This window comes from Zingiber officinale, chromosome 8A, assembly GCF_018446385.1.
Source record: "Zingiber officinale cultivar Zhangliang chromosome 8A, Zo_v1.1, whole genome shotgun sequence".
In the NCBI taxonomy this organism is placed as follows: Eukaryota; Viridiplantae; Streptophyta; class Magnoliopsida; order Zingiberales; family Zingiberaceae; genus Zingiber; species Zingiber officinale.
The window spans coordinates 112082582-112103147 of NC_056000.1; the positions used below are offsets into that span (position 1 = coordinate 112082582).

General features: G+C 37.6%; 1 protein-coding gene across 3 annotated transcripts; it reads right to left on the reverse strand.

The window, feature by feature from the left end:
- Nucleotides 1–4922: 4922 nt before the first annotated feature.
- LOC122009966 lies at nucleotides 4923–7167 on the reverse strand. Of its 3 annotated transcripts, none has more exons than XM_042566289.1 (4): nucleotides 6933–7167; nucleotides 6084–6841; nucleotides 5262–5978; nucleotides 4923–5166 (listed from the first exon to the last, which is right to left on the reverse strand). In XM_042566289.1, exons 2-4 carry the CDS (start codon nucleotides 6684–6686, stop codon nucleotides 5059–5061), a joined length of 1428 nt encoding a protein of 475 aa, XP_042422223.1. In that variant the 5' UTR covers nucleotides 6687–6841; nucleotides 6933–7167; the 3' UTR covers nucleotides 4923–5058. The 3 variants fall into 3 exon arrangements, with proteins under 3 accessions (XP_042422223.1, XP_042422224.1, XP_042422222.1); XM_042566290.1 differs by having other exon boundaries at nucleotides 6084–6855; XM_042566288.1 differs by having other exon boundaries at nucleotides 6084–7167.
- Between the last annotated feature and the right edge of the window lie 13399 nt (nucleotides 7168–20566).

The window sequence follows — 20566 nt, forward strand, 5'->3', positions numbered from 1 at the left end:
CCTAAATTCATGCAGGGCAGGCCTCCCTAGGATAACATTATAAGAAGAAGGGGGGTCTACTACTATAAACGTGCTCCTCCTTGTGCACACCAGTGGCTCAGTGCCCAAAGATATAGCCAACTTAATCTGGCCCATAGGCTTCACTTCATTGCCAGTAAATCCATATAAAGATGTAGCCACTGGCTGAAGTTCAGCGGCATCGATCTGCATTTCTTCAAATGCAGTCCTGAATAGAATGTTGACCGAACTCCCGGTATCAACAAAAACCCGAGCCACTCGTCTATTGATAATGATGGCTTTAATGATGAGTGCATCGTCATGAGGCAACTCCAGACCCTCCAGGTCTGCTGGCCCGAAGCTAAGAACAGAGCCAGCAGCTTGCTCCTGACTGCATCCGACAGCATGAACCTCCAATCGCCGAACATGAGACTTACGTGCTCTCCCTGAATCTCCGTCAGTCGGCCCTCCGGAGATCATGCCGATCTCTCTGACAGCTGCATTGCCTCTGTTCTCGACCTCCCGTGATCCTTCGGGCTCCTTTCCCCGGCCAGGCTGATGATTGCCAGGCCCAGCGAGGTCGGGACGAGGTTGTCCGACCTGTCCGGCCCCCCTTTGTTCCTCCATCATCTTGATCAACTGAGGAGCTAACTCAGGCGGAGGCAATCCCATCTCGGCAGTCCGTTTGGAGTCTCGAGCGAACTGAAAGCAACGGTTAGTATCATGTGTACATGACCTATGATAGGTACAGTACCGATTACTCCCTGGCCCGGGTCGGGGGATATGTACAGCAGCAATTCGAGGGGCAGGTCGAATTTTTGGCCCGGGATGAAAGGCAGGTCTGGCTTCCCGGACTCGCGGTAGAGGTTGAGGGGGTGGTTGAGGTGCTCTTCTCTCTTGCTTGTTGGTGGAAGGAAGTGGTCTTTCGACCTTCCTTAGAGCTGCTTGTGCTTCTTCCACCTTGATGTAGGAAGCAGCTTTTTCCACCATCTCATCAAAATTCCGAGTGGGATTTTTGATTGGATCTCTGAAGAATTCTCCCTCCCCCAATCCATGAGAGAAAGCGCTCATCAGAATCTCTGAAGTGGCGGTGGGGACATCTTGAGCCACTTGATTAAAGCGGTTGATATAACTTCTCAGGAGCTCAGTTGGCCCCTGTTTTAGAGCGAAAAGACAATGATCTGTCTTCTGATATTTCTTACTGCTAGTAAATCGGCGCAGAAAAGCCATTTTGAAGTCCAGAAAACAGATGATAGACCCTTGAGGCAACCCATCGAACCATTTTAAGGTTGAACCAGATAAAGTATTCAAGAAAACTCTGCATTTGACAGCATCGCTATATTGGTGCAGCAGGGCTGCATTTTTGAATTTTCGCAAGTGCTCTTCCGGATCCTTGCTCCCATCATATTCTCCGATTGACGGGGCTTTATAACCTTTAGGTAGTCTTTCATTTAGAATCCTGGCCGAGAAAGGTACTTTCTCGTCTGGATCTTCGGGGAACACTTCAGGTATGACAAGGGCCTTTTCCTTCTTCTAATCCCGCGGCTGTGAACTCTCAGCCACATATGCATGAGGTTGCTCCTTCTTAAGGCTTTGTGCTTGGGGCTCTGGCTGATAATATCCAGGGCATGAGCGTCCCGACCTGCACGCTGGGTCTGTAAGCAGACCTGCCGATAGTCTCCATCTGTAGCTGTATGTGGCCCACGAACTACTTACTATCAGGGCTAGACCACTTCTGACCCTCTTGACCTCCTTGTCAGCTGGATTGTTGACCGCCCACATTGGCCTGACTTTTGACCCTCTTGACCTCCACGTCAACTGGACTGTTGATCAGCCACGTTGGCCTGACTTCTGACCCTCTTGACCTCCTCATCAGCTGGACTGTTGACCGGCCACGTTGACCTGACTTTTGACCTTCTTGACCTCCTCGTCAGTCTGCCGACCCATATCTGTCTGCTGTTATCCAGGGCATGAGCGTCCCGACCTGCACGCTGGGTGTTGGTTGCTACTCGGAAAACCTAGAGGCTCCACTGTACAAAAATTTTGTACAAAGGTCTGAACCTTTTCCTAGCTACCATGTGTTCTTTTAAATTAAATTTTGGATCGCCTGCGGAACTTAACACGTTTGATCCAAACCTTAATCTATTCGTTCTTTTAGGTTTTGACTTGGGTCTCCTGCGGAACTTAACACGTTCGATCCAAATCACCTTAAGTTATTAATTTCATTAAATATTAATTTCCATAATTGGTTCCCAGTACTGACGTGGCGAGGCACATGGCCTTCTTGGATATGGGAGCAACCACCACCGACTAGACAAAACCTTTTATGGAAAGCTAATATTTAATTTCCTAAAATAACTTTAGGTTAACCGAAAAGAACAATCAAATCACAAGGGAAAAAAAAACAAAAGAACACTATATCGAAAATAAATTCGAAACTCTAGAATCGTATGCCTCTTGTATTTAGTATTATTTCCAAAAATAACTAGTATGATGCGGAAACAAAAATTACTAGTTATACCTTTTAGAAAGACCTCTTGATCTTCTACCGTATTCCTCTTCTAACCTTGGACGTTGTGTGGGCAACGATCTTCCGAGATGAGAACCACCAAGCACCTTCTTCTTCCTTACGAGTTTCGGCCATCAAAACTTCTCCTAGGATGAAGAGGTTCGGCCACCACCACAATGCTCCAAGGGATGCTAGAAAAGAGACTTCTTTTCTCTCCTTCTTCTTCTTCTTAGATCCGGCCACCAAAGCTATCTCCACCATGAGAAGGTTTCGGCCACACAAAGGAGAGGAGAGGAAAGAAAGGGCCGGCCACATCCAAGGAGAAAAGAGAGGAAAAATCGAATAGAGTCGTTAGCATTGAAGCCTCCTCTACCCCCTCTTTTATAATCCTTGATCTTGGCAAATAAGAAAAATTTAATAAAAACTTCCTTAATTCTTTTGCCATTGAAAAGGAAAATTTATTTAATTAAAATAATTTTCTCTTTCATGATTGGTTAATAAAAAGAAATTTTATAAATTAAAATCTTTCTTTTAAACATGTGGATAATTTCAAAAAAGTAAAGTTATCTCTAAAAATTAAAATCTTCTTTCAATCTACAAATAAGGAAAGATATTAAATCTTTTCTTAATCTTTTGTAGAAACTAATAAAAGAGAATTTTTAATTTTTAAACTTTCTTTTAAATCATGAATATAATTAAAAGGAAAGTTTTTACTAAAATTAAAATCAACCTTTTAATCTACAAATAAGGAAAGAGATTTTAACTCTTCTCTTAATCTTTTGTAGAATCTTATAAAAGGAAGGATTTAAATTTTAAACTCTCTTTATTATATTATCCACATAAGAAAATTTTATTTTAATAGGGCCGGCCACATGAATTCACTCATGAACATACCCATGGCCGGCCCTAGCTTGGTCTCCAAGCTAGCTTGGCCGGCCCCTATAGGATAGGTAAGAAGGTGAGTATAGGTGGGTATAGTACTCTATAATTAAGAGGCTACGATAGGGACCGAGAGGAGGAATTGGTTTTGGTCTCCCGATGAAATTAAGCATCCCGTGTTCGCCCCGAACACACAACTTAATTTCATCAATAATAATTCATTCCACTAAAGAACTATTATTGAACTACCGCACCAATCCCAAATTACATTTTGGGCTCCTTCTTATTATGAGTGTGTTAGTCTCCCTGTGTTTAAGATAACAAATGTCCACTAATTAAGTAAGTTACTGACAACTCACTTAATTAACATCTAGCTCCAAGAGTAGTACCACTCAACTTCATCGTCATGTCGGACTAAGTCCACCTGCAGGGTTTAACATGACAATCCTTATGAGCTCCTCTTGGAGACATTCTCAACCTAGATCACTAGGACACAGTTTCCTTCTATAATCAACAACACACACTATAAGTGATATCATTTCCCAACTTATCGGGTTTATTGATTCATCGAACTAAATCTCACCCATTGATAAATTAAAGAAATAAATATCAAATATATGTGCTTGTTATTATATTAGGATTAAGAGCACACACTTCCATAATAACTGAGGTCTTTGTTCCTTCATAAAGTCAGTATAAAAGGAACGACCTCAAATGGTCCTACTCAATACATTCTAAGTGTACTAGTGTAATTATATAGTTAAGATAAACTAATACCTAATTACACTACGACCTTCCAATGGTTTGTTCCTTTCCATCTTGGTCGTGAGCTACTGTTTATAATTTATAAGGAACCGATAACATGATCTTCTGTATGTGACACCACACACCATGTTATCTACAATATAAATTAATTGAACAACTACATTTATCATAAATGTAGACATTTGACCAATGTGATTCTTATTTCTAGATAAATATTTATACCAAAAGCTAGGCTTTTAGTATACATCCTAACACTGGGTCTGTAAGCAGACCTGCTGGTAGTCTCCATCTGTAGCTGTATGTGGGCCCACGAACTACTTACTATCAGGGCTAGACCACTTCTGACCATCTTGACCTCCTCGTCAGCTGGACTGTTGACCGGCCACATTGGCCTGACTTTTGACCCTCTTGACCTCCTCGTCAGCTGGACTGTTGACCAGCCACGTTGGCCTGACTTCTGACCCTCTTGACCTCCTCGTCAGCTGGACTGTTGACTGGCCACGTTGGCCTGACTTTTGACCTTCTTGACCTCCTCGTCAGCTGGATTGTTGACCAACCACGTCGACTTGACTTTTGACCTTCTTGACTTACAGGTCAGCTTGATTCTTGACCCTCTTGTGGCCCTAACTTTCAGCCATATTATCCTATCAACCCCACCCAACACACGCGGTATCACATGAGATTTAATTAAATAATTTTTTTTAATAAAAAAAACAACTACTACCACAATAATAACCACAACAACAACTACTACTGCTGCTACTAAACGAGATTAAACTAAAATGATAATTTTTCTGATAAGAAATTAAACGAGAGCACAACTGACAAAATGATACGATAACTTATTGATCAGTTTCATTCATTTACTACCACCCTCTCCCACCGTCCTCTCTTCTCCTTCTGATGGATCATTCACCCTTCACGCCCATCGAAGTGAGCACACCAACAGTACTTGCTAAGAAGGCGTCCGTTAGCGCTGTTTTGGACGTCAAAGCAACAACAAGAAAATCATGAACCTGAAACAAGAGCAACAACAAAAGCAGCATGAAGTGTCATATACTTTTGTAGAACTAGAACTGACACAAATTAAAGGCGAAGCAACCACACTGACCTCCCCTTCAGCTACGCTCAACTCTGCCATCATTATGGGATCAGAGATTTCCTTGCGAAATGAAATGACTTCTGTGAGGGATAGTGGGGTGACTACGAGTTCGTCAGTGACCATGTACATTAGTTCCTGACAGTAGCTTCCGCGTGAAGAAATTGTTCCTCCGGGTTGACCTTTGGGGTCTATAAGTGTTGCCTGTTCTGCCCACGCCTCATGTAAAATGCAGCAATAACGCGTAGTGCTTAGTTTGCAGCAGTGGTTACAAGTATAGTAGATAACTTGCTTCTCCTCCTCCAGTCCAATGACTTGATTCTTGCAATTGAAATATGGCGCAAGCTTAGGATTAAGCAGTCTCTCTTCGCAGCCTGCAACCACGAAACCAGATGACCGCAAACGCTCTGCACTGCCATACAAGTTATTGAGACATCCAATCCGGAATCGACTGCCCAAGTGCCTCTTCAGAGAACCCAATGGGAATGTGAGAAAACTGAAAATTAAATCAACGAAGTCCTGACTTGCCCCAGCATACAGCACCTTGTTACGAGTAAGGACCATGTTGAGTTTGTAGATCTTCTTCTCCTCATCAAACGCCTTTCTTTCAACTGTTTTTCCAATTGAAGGGACTGAAACCTTGGGCGTCGTCATGTCTTCTCCATTGTGCAATAAAACATCAGTTAGCGGAGTGTTGGAAATGAGGGACCTTTTAAGAATATGTAAAACCTGCATGTGTTGAATTTAACAATTGAATTACCATCAGCTATTGAAGTAGAACGACAAGAAATTAAAAGACGCCGAAAGAAAAAGAAAAAGAAAAAGAAAACTTGCCTGCTCTCGTTCGATCTTTACCAATCTCTCTTCCATATGGTTACAATCATCATTGCCGCACTCGTTTAAAGTCGAAATGAGGTCCGTAACGAAAGCTATACAAAGAGCGTCTGTAACAACAAATTTAGCCCCTTTGACGAATACGCCATGAAATTCTTCATAATTAACACCATCTCGATTCAGCTCATAACTAACTGCCTTATTAATGGAACCACCACACTGGCATTTGAGGCCTGAATAATAGCTGTAGCTAAGCCGATAGCAGTTAGCGGAAGAACATGTATATAACTTTCCCATTTCATCGATATTAATCCTAAGTTTCTGGCATTTCATTCCAGAGGAATTCACTGGGTTGGTCAACATCGATCTGCACGCTGCCGTCACCAGGTACTTCTCATCCAGCTGTTCAACGCTTTGGTAAAGCTTATCGAAGCAACCCATGGACGACTGCTTGTTGAGAAGACGGACGACGGTGCCAACAGGCAGCGTGAGGAAGCTGAGGAGAACATCTACGAAATCCGAGTCCGATTCGACAAAAGCTACGCAGTTGTTGGTCTTGTTTACAAAGACTTTGAGGGTGATCTGCTGCTGATCAGTGGCCATATATGTCCAACTAGTTCACACAACGTTCGTTGAGGAGATAGAGCAGAGAACCTGTTTGGATTTTGTGCAAATATCTAAACAGCCAACAGCGAAGAGGAAATGAAAGGAGTGATGGTTACTGGAAGAAAGGTGATTAGCGGGCTTGCCGTTGGTTACTGGAACAAGAGACCTTTTGCTAGAGATGAGTTAAACAAAAAATGAAGAAAACTACTGGGAAAGTGAAAAAAAAAAAGAAGGAAGGGACACCTTTTTCCTCTTCGCTGGTAGCCTCGGCTAGCTCCAGCGGCTGCGGCCGAGATGTGAGGAGGGCAAGGAAAGGGGGAAAATAAAGGCTGCTGTGGTGGCTGCTGCTCTTGAGAAGAGAAGGAGCAGCTGCTCTTGAAAAAGAAATGGAGGAGGGAGGACTGCTGCGGGTTGCAGTTTGGTGGCTGAAAGAAAAGGAGCAGGGAGAGATTGCTGCTGTTGTGAAGAGAAGCAGGGGAGAAATAGAGAGGAGAGTCGGCGCGCGAAAAAGGTCAGGCACGTGAGGCCGCTGGAGGAGAAGAAACGAGGGAAAGCTAGGAGAACAGGTGGCGAGAAGAACGAAAAGTTTCCACATAAATTTTCTATTTCGTTTTAAATTTATCGATCCAATTTAATCAGTTTAAAATTTGATTCAATCGTAATTTAACCGAATCAAATCTAAAACGAACTCAATTTGGCTGTGCAGTCGCAAAGAGACCGTGAGTTGGCAAAATCCACAAATTAAATTCGTTCAATCTTATCGCGAACTTGAGTTCAAACTGAGCCAAAAGCTCTCGTTAGCGGCATCACAATCACTAGTTGGTCTATCGTGGTTGCAAGGACTCCTTTTCCCAATTCTTTTCTCATTAATTTTTTTCTCAATCTGTTTTTCTTTTCCCGACCTTTCTCTTTAACCTTTCTTTTTCTTCCGTGGATTCCTTTCTCTCCATAATAATTAAAAACAAACAATAAAGATATGCTAAAGTTGATTTGAACTTTAAATTGTAAATCCTAAATTTGATATTTCAAACTATACTATTAAATATCTCAAAAAAAAAAAAGATCTACTATTTTAACGGTCCTCTAATATTGGCCCCATAGATACAGAGAGAAGTTCATATAGATACACAGACCATAGATAGAATTGACTCTTGATCATTATGTCAAAGATATCATGCGTTCACCATCTACGCTACGCCCTGTGAGCATCCCTTTCTACTAAATATCTCTAAAGATGTTATAATTAGCAAGCCGAACAAATACCATAGAAATTCAAATTTGAGTGAAGAAAATATTATAATATCAATCTGTTTTTAATAAAATCATCCCAAAATAGATTAACAAAATTTCTTTTATAGTTTAATTAACTACTACTATATCAACATGAATCTGGTTTCCACCTAATATACTTAATATATAGAAAGTCTACCAAATATACTTAGAACATCCCCCCATCCGATGCTATCGTATCTAAAGATTTTATTTTAAATTTTAGATAAAATAGTTAAAAACTCTTTACATTATCTATTTTATCTATTCCTTAAATTTAGATTTGATAAATAATAAATCTCTAAATTTAGGAAATAAAATCTCTATCTGAAAAATAAAATAATATTTTTTTTCAATTTATTTCCTTTCACTTATTCCATAAATATAATATAATAAAAAAATAGAAAAAAGAAGAAAATAATTAAAAATTGAAGATAATGAAAGTTTTAGGATAGTTAATATAATCTATAGTGAAAAGTGATTATCTAAATTTAATAAAGTGAATTATTTATCTTAAATTTTAAATATAGAGATAGGAAAACTCATATGGATGCTCTTAATACATAGAAATGCATACCTATCAATAATGTATTTATTGGACGATGGATGTGAGCATTAATGGATATGAGTCAATTTAGGGCATCTCCTATAGTTAAACTTTTCCTAAGGTTTTTTTTTTTCAATATGTCACATCAAAAAAAAAAACCTTCCTTTTACAATAAAAAAAAATCTCCGTATATTTTTTTTTATGGTCCTACATTACAAATCACATATCTTTATTTATTATTTTTTTCATTTAATATCTCTATATAATTTTTACTTAATGTTTTAATTAATTCTTATCTTTAATTTAATTTAATTTATTTATAATTTTTAAATAATAAATTAATTAACTTATGATTTTTAGTTTAATTTAATTTATAATTTTCATTTAATATTTAATTAACTTATGAATTTTAATTTAATCATACTCATTTATATTTTTTAAACTTATTAAATATATTTATTTTAAAGAAAAGGAGTACAAATTTGATCATTCAAATAAAACATTTTAATTATTTAAAAAATTAAATATGTAATATTATTTTTTTAATGAATAATAGCTCCATCCCTAAAAGAAAAAACATAGATTTAAAAATTAAATTTGCTCTTGAACTAACACCTCCATACGTATTAAAGCCTTTTTATTGAGCTTTTTTAATATTACAAATCTTTTTAAAAAAAGCTGGCATGAAAATGCTCTTAATATTTGAATTGAATGGACCAGTTAATTCGTCATGCAATATGATAAGAACTTTTAATTTTCAAGTTAACATAACCTTTTTCATCATTTCTTCAAGTGGACCTTTTTCATCATTTGCTTCGACACGAAGAAAGAAATAAAAAAATGGTCTCGATCTCCAACACATAAATGGTCATGAGGTCATGTTTCCATTATCTCCGTGTCTATCTAATTTAATTCGAATTCAAATTGACTTTAACTCAATGCTTTCATTTTGTGTTCCCGATTCAATTCGTCTATTTTTATAGATCTAAAATTTAAATATATTTTTTCTCATAAAGATGAATATTTAACCGAATTTATCATGGCTGCTTTGAAGTTAGAAGGTTTTAGATGGCTTGGGTTTTCCAAATCATACGCAAGAGATGCATTTTCACTAGAAAGGATAAATCATATAAGAATTTTGATATTTTTCTTTATTTATCTCATAAGAAAATAACTTACTATGGATTCTAAATTGGTTTCCAGTAAGATTTTGGTTTATTTTTTTCATCCATTCAGAATTATACAACAAACTTTTCATCCTCTTCCAAAACATGCAAATGCAAACAACAGTTTAACGAAGGCGTCGATGGGAAACTACGAATTAGCTGTCGCAATGTCTTTGTAGGACCATATCCTCGCTCTTCTTTTCACTTTAGTTGTTTTCTCTCTCTCTCCTTTTTTTTTTTTTTTTTTCCTCAATCTTTCTCTTTAACCTTTAGATTTTTTAGTGGATTCCTTCTCCTCTTTCATCCATCCATGAGCCAGGCTATAAAAGATATAAAGGTATTCTAAAGTATAATCTCCAAAGATTTTGATTAGTAAGCCGAAATGAATACTCATAAAGTCACAAGTACAACCTATAACATAGAAAATTTAAATTTGAGTGAAGAAATTGCTGGGAATATGAATGAAATAAAGAGTTAGAGACTAGGAGATTCTATTATGCATGAGTTTTTTGTTTCACATAATTAGAAGTCTTTTGACTTTATTTTTTATTTAAATTGTGACACATGTATTGATTTTATAAACATATGCATGGGAAAAGTCTCTCTCACACATGAGTGTGCAAGGGTGGGTGCAAATCCAGGGTCATGATTATATTAAACTAAAGTTAACTTGTGTGCGAGTACGACCTACGCAGGGGCGTAGCCACCTTAAAGAGAGGGGGTGCGACCGCCCCCTCTCATATTTTATTATATATATATATAATTTGAAAGTCTTTATCATTACTTTGAATAGTTGATTCATCATCATTCAATGTCGAAAATTAAAATTGATCATATATTTGGAAAGTTCATGATTTAAGTTATCCATTGGTACCACTTCTATGAGGAAATATCACGATTTGAAATGTTAAGTATTGAATTTTAAAAATAAAATATATAATAATAAATAGACAAACTAAATCGTAGGGCACAAAGTAAGGAAGCTAAATTAAAATTGAATCGAGTTTGAACTAAATTCAACGGGTAGATATGGAGATAAGAATTATGTTGGTTCAAATTGGAATTGATTTGAAGTTGAATTATGACCGAACCAAGTTTAATGTTTAAACGAGTTCGAACGATTTAAGAAGAATTAGGATATTCTGGATGAAACCTTTCATTTTTTTCTCTCCCTCTTCTCCCTCTTCTCTCTTTGCATGTTACATCCCAATGTCCCGTATGCCACCCCTTTGCCCATTCCTCTCTTTTATTTTTTTCTTCCTCTTCTTCCTCATTTGCTTCTTCTCCTTCTCTTCTCCAACGTTAGTAAACCTACAATTTTTTCCTCTCCTCTTCTAAAGCACACGAGCTTTTTTCTTCTCCTTTCTCTTCTCCAGCAAGCAAGAAATACAACACCAGTTGTTGCCCTCTTCTAACAAGATCAAGCAGCCATCAACCCTCCTATCTTCTTCCTCTTCTGGTATTTTTTAGGATTTTATTGGCACAACAAAATAGTCATGTTTTATCTTACCTTGCTCTCTTTGTGTTATTGTCGAGCTCACCGAAATTAGTCAAGGTTGCTAACAAAGAAAGTAAAGTTATCATTTTTCTACTTCTTCCTCTTTATTTGATCTTTTCTATTTTTCTCAAAAGCAATGATCTTCCAAGAGTTGTAAGTTATTCCTTTCTCGTTTCATGAATTTTTGAAAATTGCCCCTCCTAATCGAAAATCCTAGCTACGCCCCTGGACCTACGCATGTCGAATGCCGGACCAGTTGAGGCAAGATTTGCCTAAAAGAACGAACCAACGTTTTGCCACCTGAATATTCTTTTTTTACCTGCTCAAAAGTGTAACTGAAGCATTAATATGAAATTCATGTCGATTCTGTAACGTCTCAACATTAATGACGACATTAAACTTATTAATAGTGATTTCGTAACGTCTCATCATTAATGACAACATTAAACTCATTAATAATGATTCCATAACGTCTCGATATTAATGAAGACATTAAACTCATTAATGACGACATTAAACCCAACATTTAATTACCATAATTTGGTCATTTATTACCGGCAAGGTGAGAGATCCTATATAAGGAGGCTGCATCTTAAATAGAGGAAGAAATGTAAGAGAAGCGAAAGCAAAAGAATTTGTCCACCTTTGTTTCTCGATTCTTTTATCTTAGTCGTGCATCCGTTTGGCTAAACTACTCGTGATAGCACTCAGGTGCATTCTAAGTTTGCCACATACAACCAGTGCTTGGTTATGTGCGTGGTTCTATCATTATATCTTGGAAAATAGACAACCCGAGAGAACCTCGAAGCACAACTAGAGGTGATGCGAATCTGTTTTAAGGAAACTGCATTGAGCGCAAGCCTCGACATCTTCCTCAACGAATTCTTTTTCTGATTTTGCTACGCACCGTATCAACTTTGTGACTCGAACCATCAGAAGCTTGGCAGAACCAGCCTCGCTGGCAGCTTGAGATTATCTGTTCAGGTCATCTCGACAAATAAGTTGAATTTAATTTGGTGTATTTAAATTTATCTAATTCTTCAATATCTCCGGCAATAAATTATTCAATAATCATGAAACAGACTCTATTTTGTTGAGATGACCACATAACAAAGTGTTAAGGTGCAATAGACTCAACACATGAAGGCTCACTCCACCCCGATTGGAACTGTGCCAATCAACCACGGAGAAAGGCTAGAGAAGATCATTGGAGTGAACTTCAAGAGATGACAGCAAAAGATGCTCTTTTACTTGACCACGCTCAATCTGGCTTAGCTCTTGACCAAGAACCCTCCCAAGCATGCTAAGGATGTTGATACGCAGATCATTAGTGTAGTGGAGACATGGACTCATTCTGAGTTCCTTTGCCAAAACTACATCCTCAACTGCCTTGCCAACTCGTTGTATACTGTGTATAGCATAAAGAGAATGACTAAGGAGTCATGGGAGTGCTTGGACAAGAAGTACAAGATGGGGGATGCAGGGACCAAGAAGTTCATCGTGGGTCGATTCCTGAACTACAAGATGGTTGACTCCAAGATGGTGATCAGCCAAGTCCAGGAGTTTTAGGTGATCTTGCACGAGATCCACTTAGAAGGGATGATTTTGAGTGGAACCTTCCAAGTGGATATTATCATGGAGAAGCTACCTCCCGGATGGAAGAACTTCAAAAACTACCTGAAGCACAAATGGAAGAAGATGAATGTGGTGGAACTCATTGTTAGACTTCGTATCGAAGATGACAACAAGAGTTTAGAGAGAAAGTTGTTCTCTCAAGCTATTGTGAAAGCCAATATGGTCGAGCACAGTCAAAACTCAAAATGGAAGAACCTAAAGACTTCCAAGATAAGACCTAGAGGAGGCATTGAGAAATTCTCTGGGAAGTGCTTTAACTATGGTCGAGCCAATCACAAATCTTCAGAATGTAGAAAGCTGAAGAAGAAGCAGGAGGTCAACCTGAACGAGGGACGAGAAATGGATGACCTTTGTACTGTTGTCTCTGAACTGAACATTGTCGATTCAGACCCGCGGTAATGGTGGATCGATACTAGAGCCACCAGACATGTCTGCTGTAATAAGGAACTATTCCACAACTTTGAAGAAGTCAATGGAGACAACCTGTTCATGGGAAACTCAACAACCTCAGACATCATGGGTCAAGGAAAAGTAGTGCTGAAGATGACCTCGGGTAAAGACCTTACTCTGAATAATGTGTTATACGTTTCAGAGATTCAAAAGAATCTAGTACCCGGATTACTATTAAGCAAGCATGACTTTCATATTATTTTTGAATCAGACATAGTTGTATTGCCTAAGAATGAAATGTTTGTAAGAAGGGACTATGTATCTGATGGACTGGTTAAGCTCAATGTAATGACTATTAGACTTAACATAAATAAATATGAAAGCTCTTCTATTTATATGCTTGAGTCTTCATGTTTGTAGCATGGTAGAGTAGGATATATTAATTACGATATGTTGTGTAGATTAATAAACTGTAAAATATACCTACATTCCACCTTGACCCAAAACACAAGTGTGAGATTTGTGTTGAAGTGAAAATGACAAGGTCATCCTTTTAATGTGTTGAAAGAAGCAACGAATCACTCGGGCTAATTCACACCGATAGGTGCGACCTCAAAGGTACACCGATATGTGGTGGGAATAAATACTTCATTACTTTTGTAGATGATAACACAAAATATTATTATGTGTATCATCTCAAAAGTAAGGATGAACCTATAGAGAAATTTTCTCTCTATAAGAATGAAGTTGAAAACTAACTTAATAAAAAGATTAAGGTGGTTTGAAATGACTAAGGCGGTGAATATGTATCGCCGTTCGTTGAGTTGTGTGCTAAACATGGGATCAGACATGAAACCACAACTCCTTATACACCTCAACAAAATGGTGTTGCTGAGCAGAAGAACTACACTCTAAAAGAGATGATGAATGCTCTTCTATTGAGCTCTGGACTGCCTAGTTCATGTGGAGGAAACTGTGTTAACAGCTAATTACCTTTTAAATATGATGTCCCGAAAGAAAATATATAAGAGCCCTTATGAGTTATGGAATGTAAGACAACTGACCTACAGATATTTACGAATATTGGGGGTGTCATGCCAAAGTTTTGGTGCCTGATCCGAAAATGATTAAGATAGGACCAAAGATTGTCGATTGCATATTTATTAAATATGCATATAACAACAGTGTGTATCAGTTTTTTGTGCATGAGTCACAAATACTAGATATACACAAGAACTTGATAATAGAATCAAGAAATACCTCATTCTTCAAGCATGTATTTTCGTATATGACCTGAAAGAATGCTAGCTCCTCAAAATAAACATGTGAAACACAAGGCGAAGAAGATAATGATGAATCAGTCGAGGTTGAGCTTAAATGGAGCAAAAGAGCGTGAGTAGAAAAATCCTACGGATCAGATTCTATCACTTTCATGTTAGAAAGTGAACTCCGAAGTTACTCAGAAGTAGTAAACTATTCTAATGAACCTCACTGGAGAGAGACAATTACATTTGAGATACAATCTATCTTACAAAATCACACTTGAGAACTTACGGATCTTCCTCCAGGAAGTAAATCATTAGGTTGCAAGTGGATCTTTGAGAAGAAAATAAAGTCAGATGACACAATTGATAAGTATAATGCTAGATTGGTAATCAAAGGATACCGACAGTAAGAAGACCTTGATTGCTTTGATACGTATTCTCTAATATGGAGAATAACTTCTATTAGAGTATTATTGGCTATTACAGCTCTATGAAATCTAGATATATATCAAATTGATGTAAATACATCCTTTCTAAATGGAGATTTAGAAGAGAAAATCTATATGGAGCAACCTGAGGGGCTTTTTATACCAGGATAGAAAAATAAGGTCCGTAGATTGGTGAAGTCATTATATGGCTTGAAATAAGCACTAAAGTAGTGACATGAGAAATTTGATAATGCCATGAAGGAATGTAGATTCAAGATTAATGAATGTGATAAATGTGTTTACATGAAAATCATATAGAATGACTACATTATCTTGTGTCTATATATAGATGACATATTTATCATTGAGAGTAATGATAAATAATCAAATCTACTAAAGATATGTTGAACTCAAGATTTGACATGAAAGATATGAGCCTAGCTGACGTGATTATAGGAATTAAAATTCTTAGAATAACAGAAGGACTTATTCTCAGTCAGTCCCATTACGTGGACAAGATTCTTAAGAAATTACCAAGAGTGATATTGTGTTGGCATGAATGCCGATAGATACAAGTCAATATTTATCAAAAAAATCGAGGTGAAAGTATTTCTCAGATAGAGTACTCTCGAGTGATTGGAAGTCTAATATACATGATAAGTTGTATACGACCAGATTTGCCTACGCAATAAGTAAACTGAGTAGATACATGAGTAATCCTATTGTTGAGCACTGGAAAGGGATAACATGAGTATTGAGGTATTTGAAGTATACTCATGAATATGGACTGCACTATATGAGATATCCAATTGTTATAGAAGGATATAGCGATGCGAGTTGGATATCTGACATAAAAGACTCTAAGTCTACAAGTGGATATATATTCACTCTGGGAGGTGTAGCCATTTTCTAAAAATTTTCTAAGCAAATGGTAATAATCAGATCCATGATAGAATCTGAGTTTGTAGCGCTTGACAAATGTGTTAGAGTGTATACTAAAAGTCTACCTTTTTGTATATAATAATCACATTGGTCAAATGTCTACATTTATATGCTAAGTGTAGTTGTTTAATTAATTTATATTGTAGATAACATGGTGTGTGGTATCACACACAGAAGATCATGTTATTAGTTCCTTATAAATTATAAACAGTAGCTTGCGACTAAGATGGAAAGGAACAAACCATTGGAATAGTCGTAGTATAATTAAGTATTAGTTTATCTTGACTGATAAATTATACTAGTACACTATGAGTGTATTGAGCAGAACCATTTGAGGTAGTTTCTTTTTATACTGACTAAATAAAAGAACAATACCTCTGTTATTATGGAAGTATGTGCTCTTAATCCTAATATAATAACAAGCACATATACTTAATATTTATTTTTTTAATTTATCAAAGGGTGTGATTTAGTTCGATAAATCAATAAGCCCGATAAGTTAGGAAATGATATTACTTATAGTATGTGTTGTTGATTATAGAAGGAAATTGTGTCCTAGTAATCTAGGTTGATAATGTCCCCAAGAGGAGCTCATAAGGATTGTCATGTTAAACCCTGCAGGTGGACTTAGTCCGACATGACGATAAGGTTGAGTGGTACTACTCTTGGACTAAGATATTAATTAAAGTGAGTTGTCAGTAACTCGTTTAATTAGTGGACATTCAACATCTTAAACATAGGGAGACTAACACACTTATAATAAGAAGGAACCCAAAATATAATTTGGGATTGGCGTAGTAGTTCAATAATAATTATTTAGTGGAATAAATTATTATTGATGAAATTAAGTTGGGTGTTCGAGGTGAACACGGGAAGCTTAATTTCATCGGGAGACCAAAACCAATTCCTCCTTTCGGTCCCTATCGTAGCCTCTTAATTATAAAGTATTATACCCATCCATACCCACCTTCTTATCCATCCTAGGTGGCCGGCCAAGCCATGCTTGGAGCCCAAGCAAGGGCCGACCACATAAAGGCTTGGATGGGATGAAGTGTGGCCGACCCTAGCTTGAACTCAAGCTAGGTGGGTCGGCCACAATAAAAATAAAAGGGTTTTATTTTTAAAAATTTTTCTTATGTGGATTCCATGGTTTTAAAAGAGAGTTTAAAATTTAAATCTTTTCTTTTATAGCTTTCTACAAAAGATTAAGAAAAAAATTTGATATCTTTCCTTATTTGTTGATTGGAAGGAAGATTTTAATTTTGAGAAAACTTTCCTTTTTTGTAACCATGTTCATGATTTTAAAAAGAGAGTTTTAAAATTAAATATTTCCTTTTATAAGTTTCTACAAAAGATTAAGAAAAGATAAGATATCTTTCCTTATTTGTAGATTGAAAGGAGATTTTAATTTTAGAGAAAACTTTCCTTTTAGAAATCATCCACATGTTTTAATAAGAGAGATTTTAATTTATAAAATTTCCTTTTATAACCAACCATGAAGGGATAAATTATTAGGGAAATTTTAATTTTAAAATTTCCGGAAACAAATAAGGAAGTTTTAATTTTATCTTTAAAACTTTCCTTATTTGGAGCATTGGTGTGTGGTCGGCCATAGCATGGTTAAAAGGAAAATTTAATTAATTTTCGCTTAACAACCAAAGGCAAGGAATATAAGGGAATTTTAATAATAATTAAATTTCCTTATTTGCCAAGATCAAGGAATATAAAAGAGGGGGTAGAGGTGCCTTCACCTTACAACATCTCTTCTATTGTTCCTCCTCTTTTCCATGGTGTGTGCCCGACCCTATTCCCTCCTCTTCTCTTCTTCTTTTGTGGTCGGATCATCTTTCTCTTGGAGCTCTTGTTGGTGGTCGGTTCTAGCTAGGAGAAGAATGAGAGAAATGAGACTTTGCTCATGCATCCCTTGGAGCTTGGTGGTGGTGGCCGAACCTCTACATCTCTTGGAGACTTGGTGGTGGCCGAAACTAGCTTGGAGAAGAAGGAGCTTGGGTGGTTCTCGTCTCAGTAGATCGTCGCCCACACGACGTCCGAGATTAGAAGAGGAGTACGGTAGAAGATCAAGAGGTTATTGTTTACAAAGAAAGGTATAACTAGTAATTATTTTCCACATCATACTAGTTTTTCTTTGTATGAATTCCAAACACAAGAGGCATATGATTCTAGATTTTCGGATTAAAAAATCAAGTTTGTATTTTTTTTTGTTTTTCGAATTTGTGATTCGATTGTTCCTTTTGGTTAAACCTAGAGTTATATAAGGAAATTAAATATTAAATTTCTTTAAAAGGCTTTGTCTAGGCGGCAGTGGATTATCCCACACCTAAGAAGGTCTAGTCCTCGCCATACAGTCCTGAAAGCTAATTTTGAAAATTAATATTTAATTGAATTTATAACTTAGGTGTATTTGGATCAATAATGTTAAGCATCGTTTGCGATCCAAGTCTAAACCATTAAGAACAAATAAGTTAAATTTGGAATCAATAATGTTAACTTCTATTTACGATTCCGAATTTAATTTCTAAAGAACACAATAGGTTATTAGGAAAGGTTCGACACTTGTACAAAATTTTTGTATAATGGAACAAGTACGATCTTCTTAGGACTAACCAACAATTGGTATCAGAGCTAGGGTTTGCCTCTGTGTGTTTGGTTTTCAGATAGATTATGCACATGTCATACATAATTTAGGCAGGATAATAGTAGGATGTGCTAACTTTGTGGTTGTAGGCTCCAACTAATATGACATATAGATATTGTGTGTGATTGGACCCTTGGACATGTCAAGGATATTTTATTATGTGTGCATGATTGTAATATTAAATACAGTAGGAGCTATATTAGTTATTACGATTTTACATTTTTGTTTCGATCTAGATTACATGTGTTGGTGCGGGTAGCACTAACAGTCTAACCTAGGTTTTGATGAATGACAAATAGGTTAAGTTAGGTTTATTGTTGATCTAACACTCTGATCGAGTGTGCAGGATAAGTCCAGACAGGTCGACGGGCTGACCGGATGTCTGGCACGAAGCCCAGCTAGGTCGACGGGCTGACCAGATAGCTGGCACGAAGTCCAAGCGGATCGACGGGCTGACCGGACGCTTGGTAAGAAGTCCAGCTAGGTCAACGGGCTGACCGGATAGCTGGCGAGAAGTCCAGACGGGTCGAAGGGCTGACCGGACGTCTGGCAGGTAAGTAAGGTAAGTCACTAGAGGAGAGTGATTGCGAGGACGCGTTCCCGGGAAGGGAACATTAGGCGTCGATTCGGCTTAGATCCATTTCGGATATCTAAGTTGAGATCGTGACTAGATTCCGGTCTCGGAAAGACGGAATCTAAGTCATACTTTTTCTGTTAATTCATTGTGCTAACAATCTGTGTTGCAGGGTATATTTTGCCTCGGACTAACCTTGTTTTGCAGGAGAAGGAATCTCTGGAAAAAGGTGGTCCGGGCGCCCGGAAGGGATCCGGGCGCCCGGAGGCAAGTTTTATTCTCTGCGTCGCCTCACTACGTGGAGCATCCTGAATGGACTTGCCACGTTGATAACCATGATTTTCATTGCAATATTTTGATTCATATATGCATGGTTTGATGTTAATTTCATAGTTTAAATCATGGCTACATCACATTTTGTACATTGTGTGTATTTTTGGGCATAATTACAAATTATCTTATTTTTGGTGTTATTTGGTGCTAATATTTAATTCTTATTTTGTAGGCATCAAAGGATCTTGGATTTGGATCTATTTGGACTGAAATTGGGCTCGAATCGGAATTCAAACAAGAAGATCAAGCTTTGGGTCGTTTTGGGTCGTTCATCAAGAATAGGACAGATCTGGACCATCCGTTGAAGATCTGGCCGATCCAACTTAATGGGGAGTAGATCTGAGCCATTTATGAAGATCCAAAAGTTTTGATCCAGATCTGAGTTCATCCAGCCATTGACCCAGCCGGATTAATCTGGACCATTCATTGAAGACTGGGCGGATCTGGACCATCCAGTGATGATCTGATCGATCCGACCTACAGGAGAGTAGATCCAGACCCTAGATTAACATCAGTACCTTCAGATCGGATTTTGGATGACTCTTCACCGTTGATTTAGCTCCAAATTAATCTCAGCCGTCGGTTCAAATCTGAGATCTGTTTAAATGAGAAGCTACAGTGTTCCAGCTTCTTCGTCGATTCCTCCGCGCTCAGCTCCGCGTCCCGGCGTTTTCTTCAGGATTTCGGCCCCATCATCCTTCAGATCTACTTCTCAACGAGTCTAATTGGCGTTGGAGCTTCCATTCTTTTGCTTCTAGGCTCGGATCTTTTGCACGCGCCGGCGAACTTCTCTCCGGAGCTAAGATCTATTCGTATGTCTTCTGTTTCAGCCATCATCGGGGGAATTCTTCGGTGATAGTGGCTTGCTCTCTATCAGAGAGCATCGATCCAGAGAAATCGGATTCAAGATCTGCAAAATTTCGAGCTGTGCAGTTCCAATCTTCACCGGCTTTTCCAGGAAAGTTTTCCTTGGTGCTGGAAGAGATTGAATTGAGTTGAAGTTTTCATTCAATTAGCTTGTGTTGTAGCAAGGGAAGACTTGTTAGGGGAGTAGTTTTGATTGGAGATGGTTTAGATTTAGATTTTACAGTTTATTGTTTCTGCAATAAATTCTGTTGCATCTGTTTCTTTGATTAGAAACGGTTTAGATTCATATCCTGCAATTTATGAATTC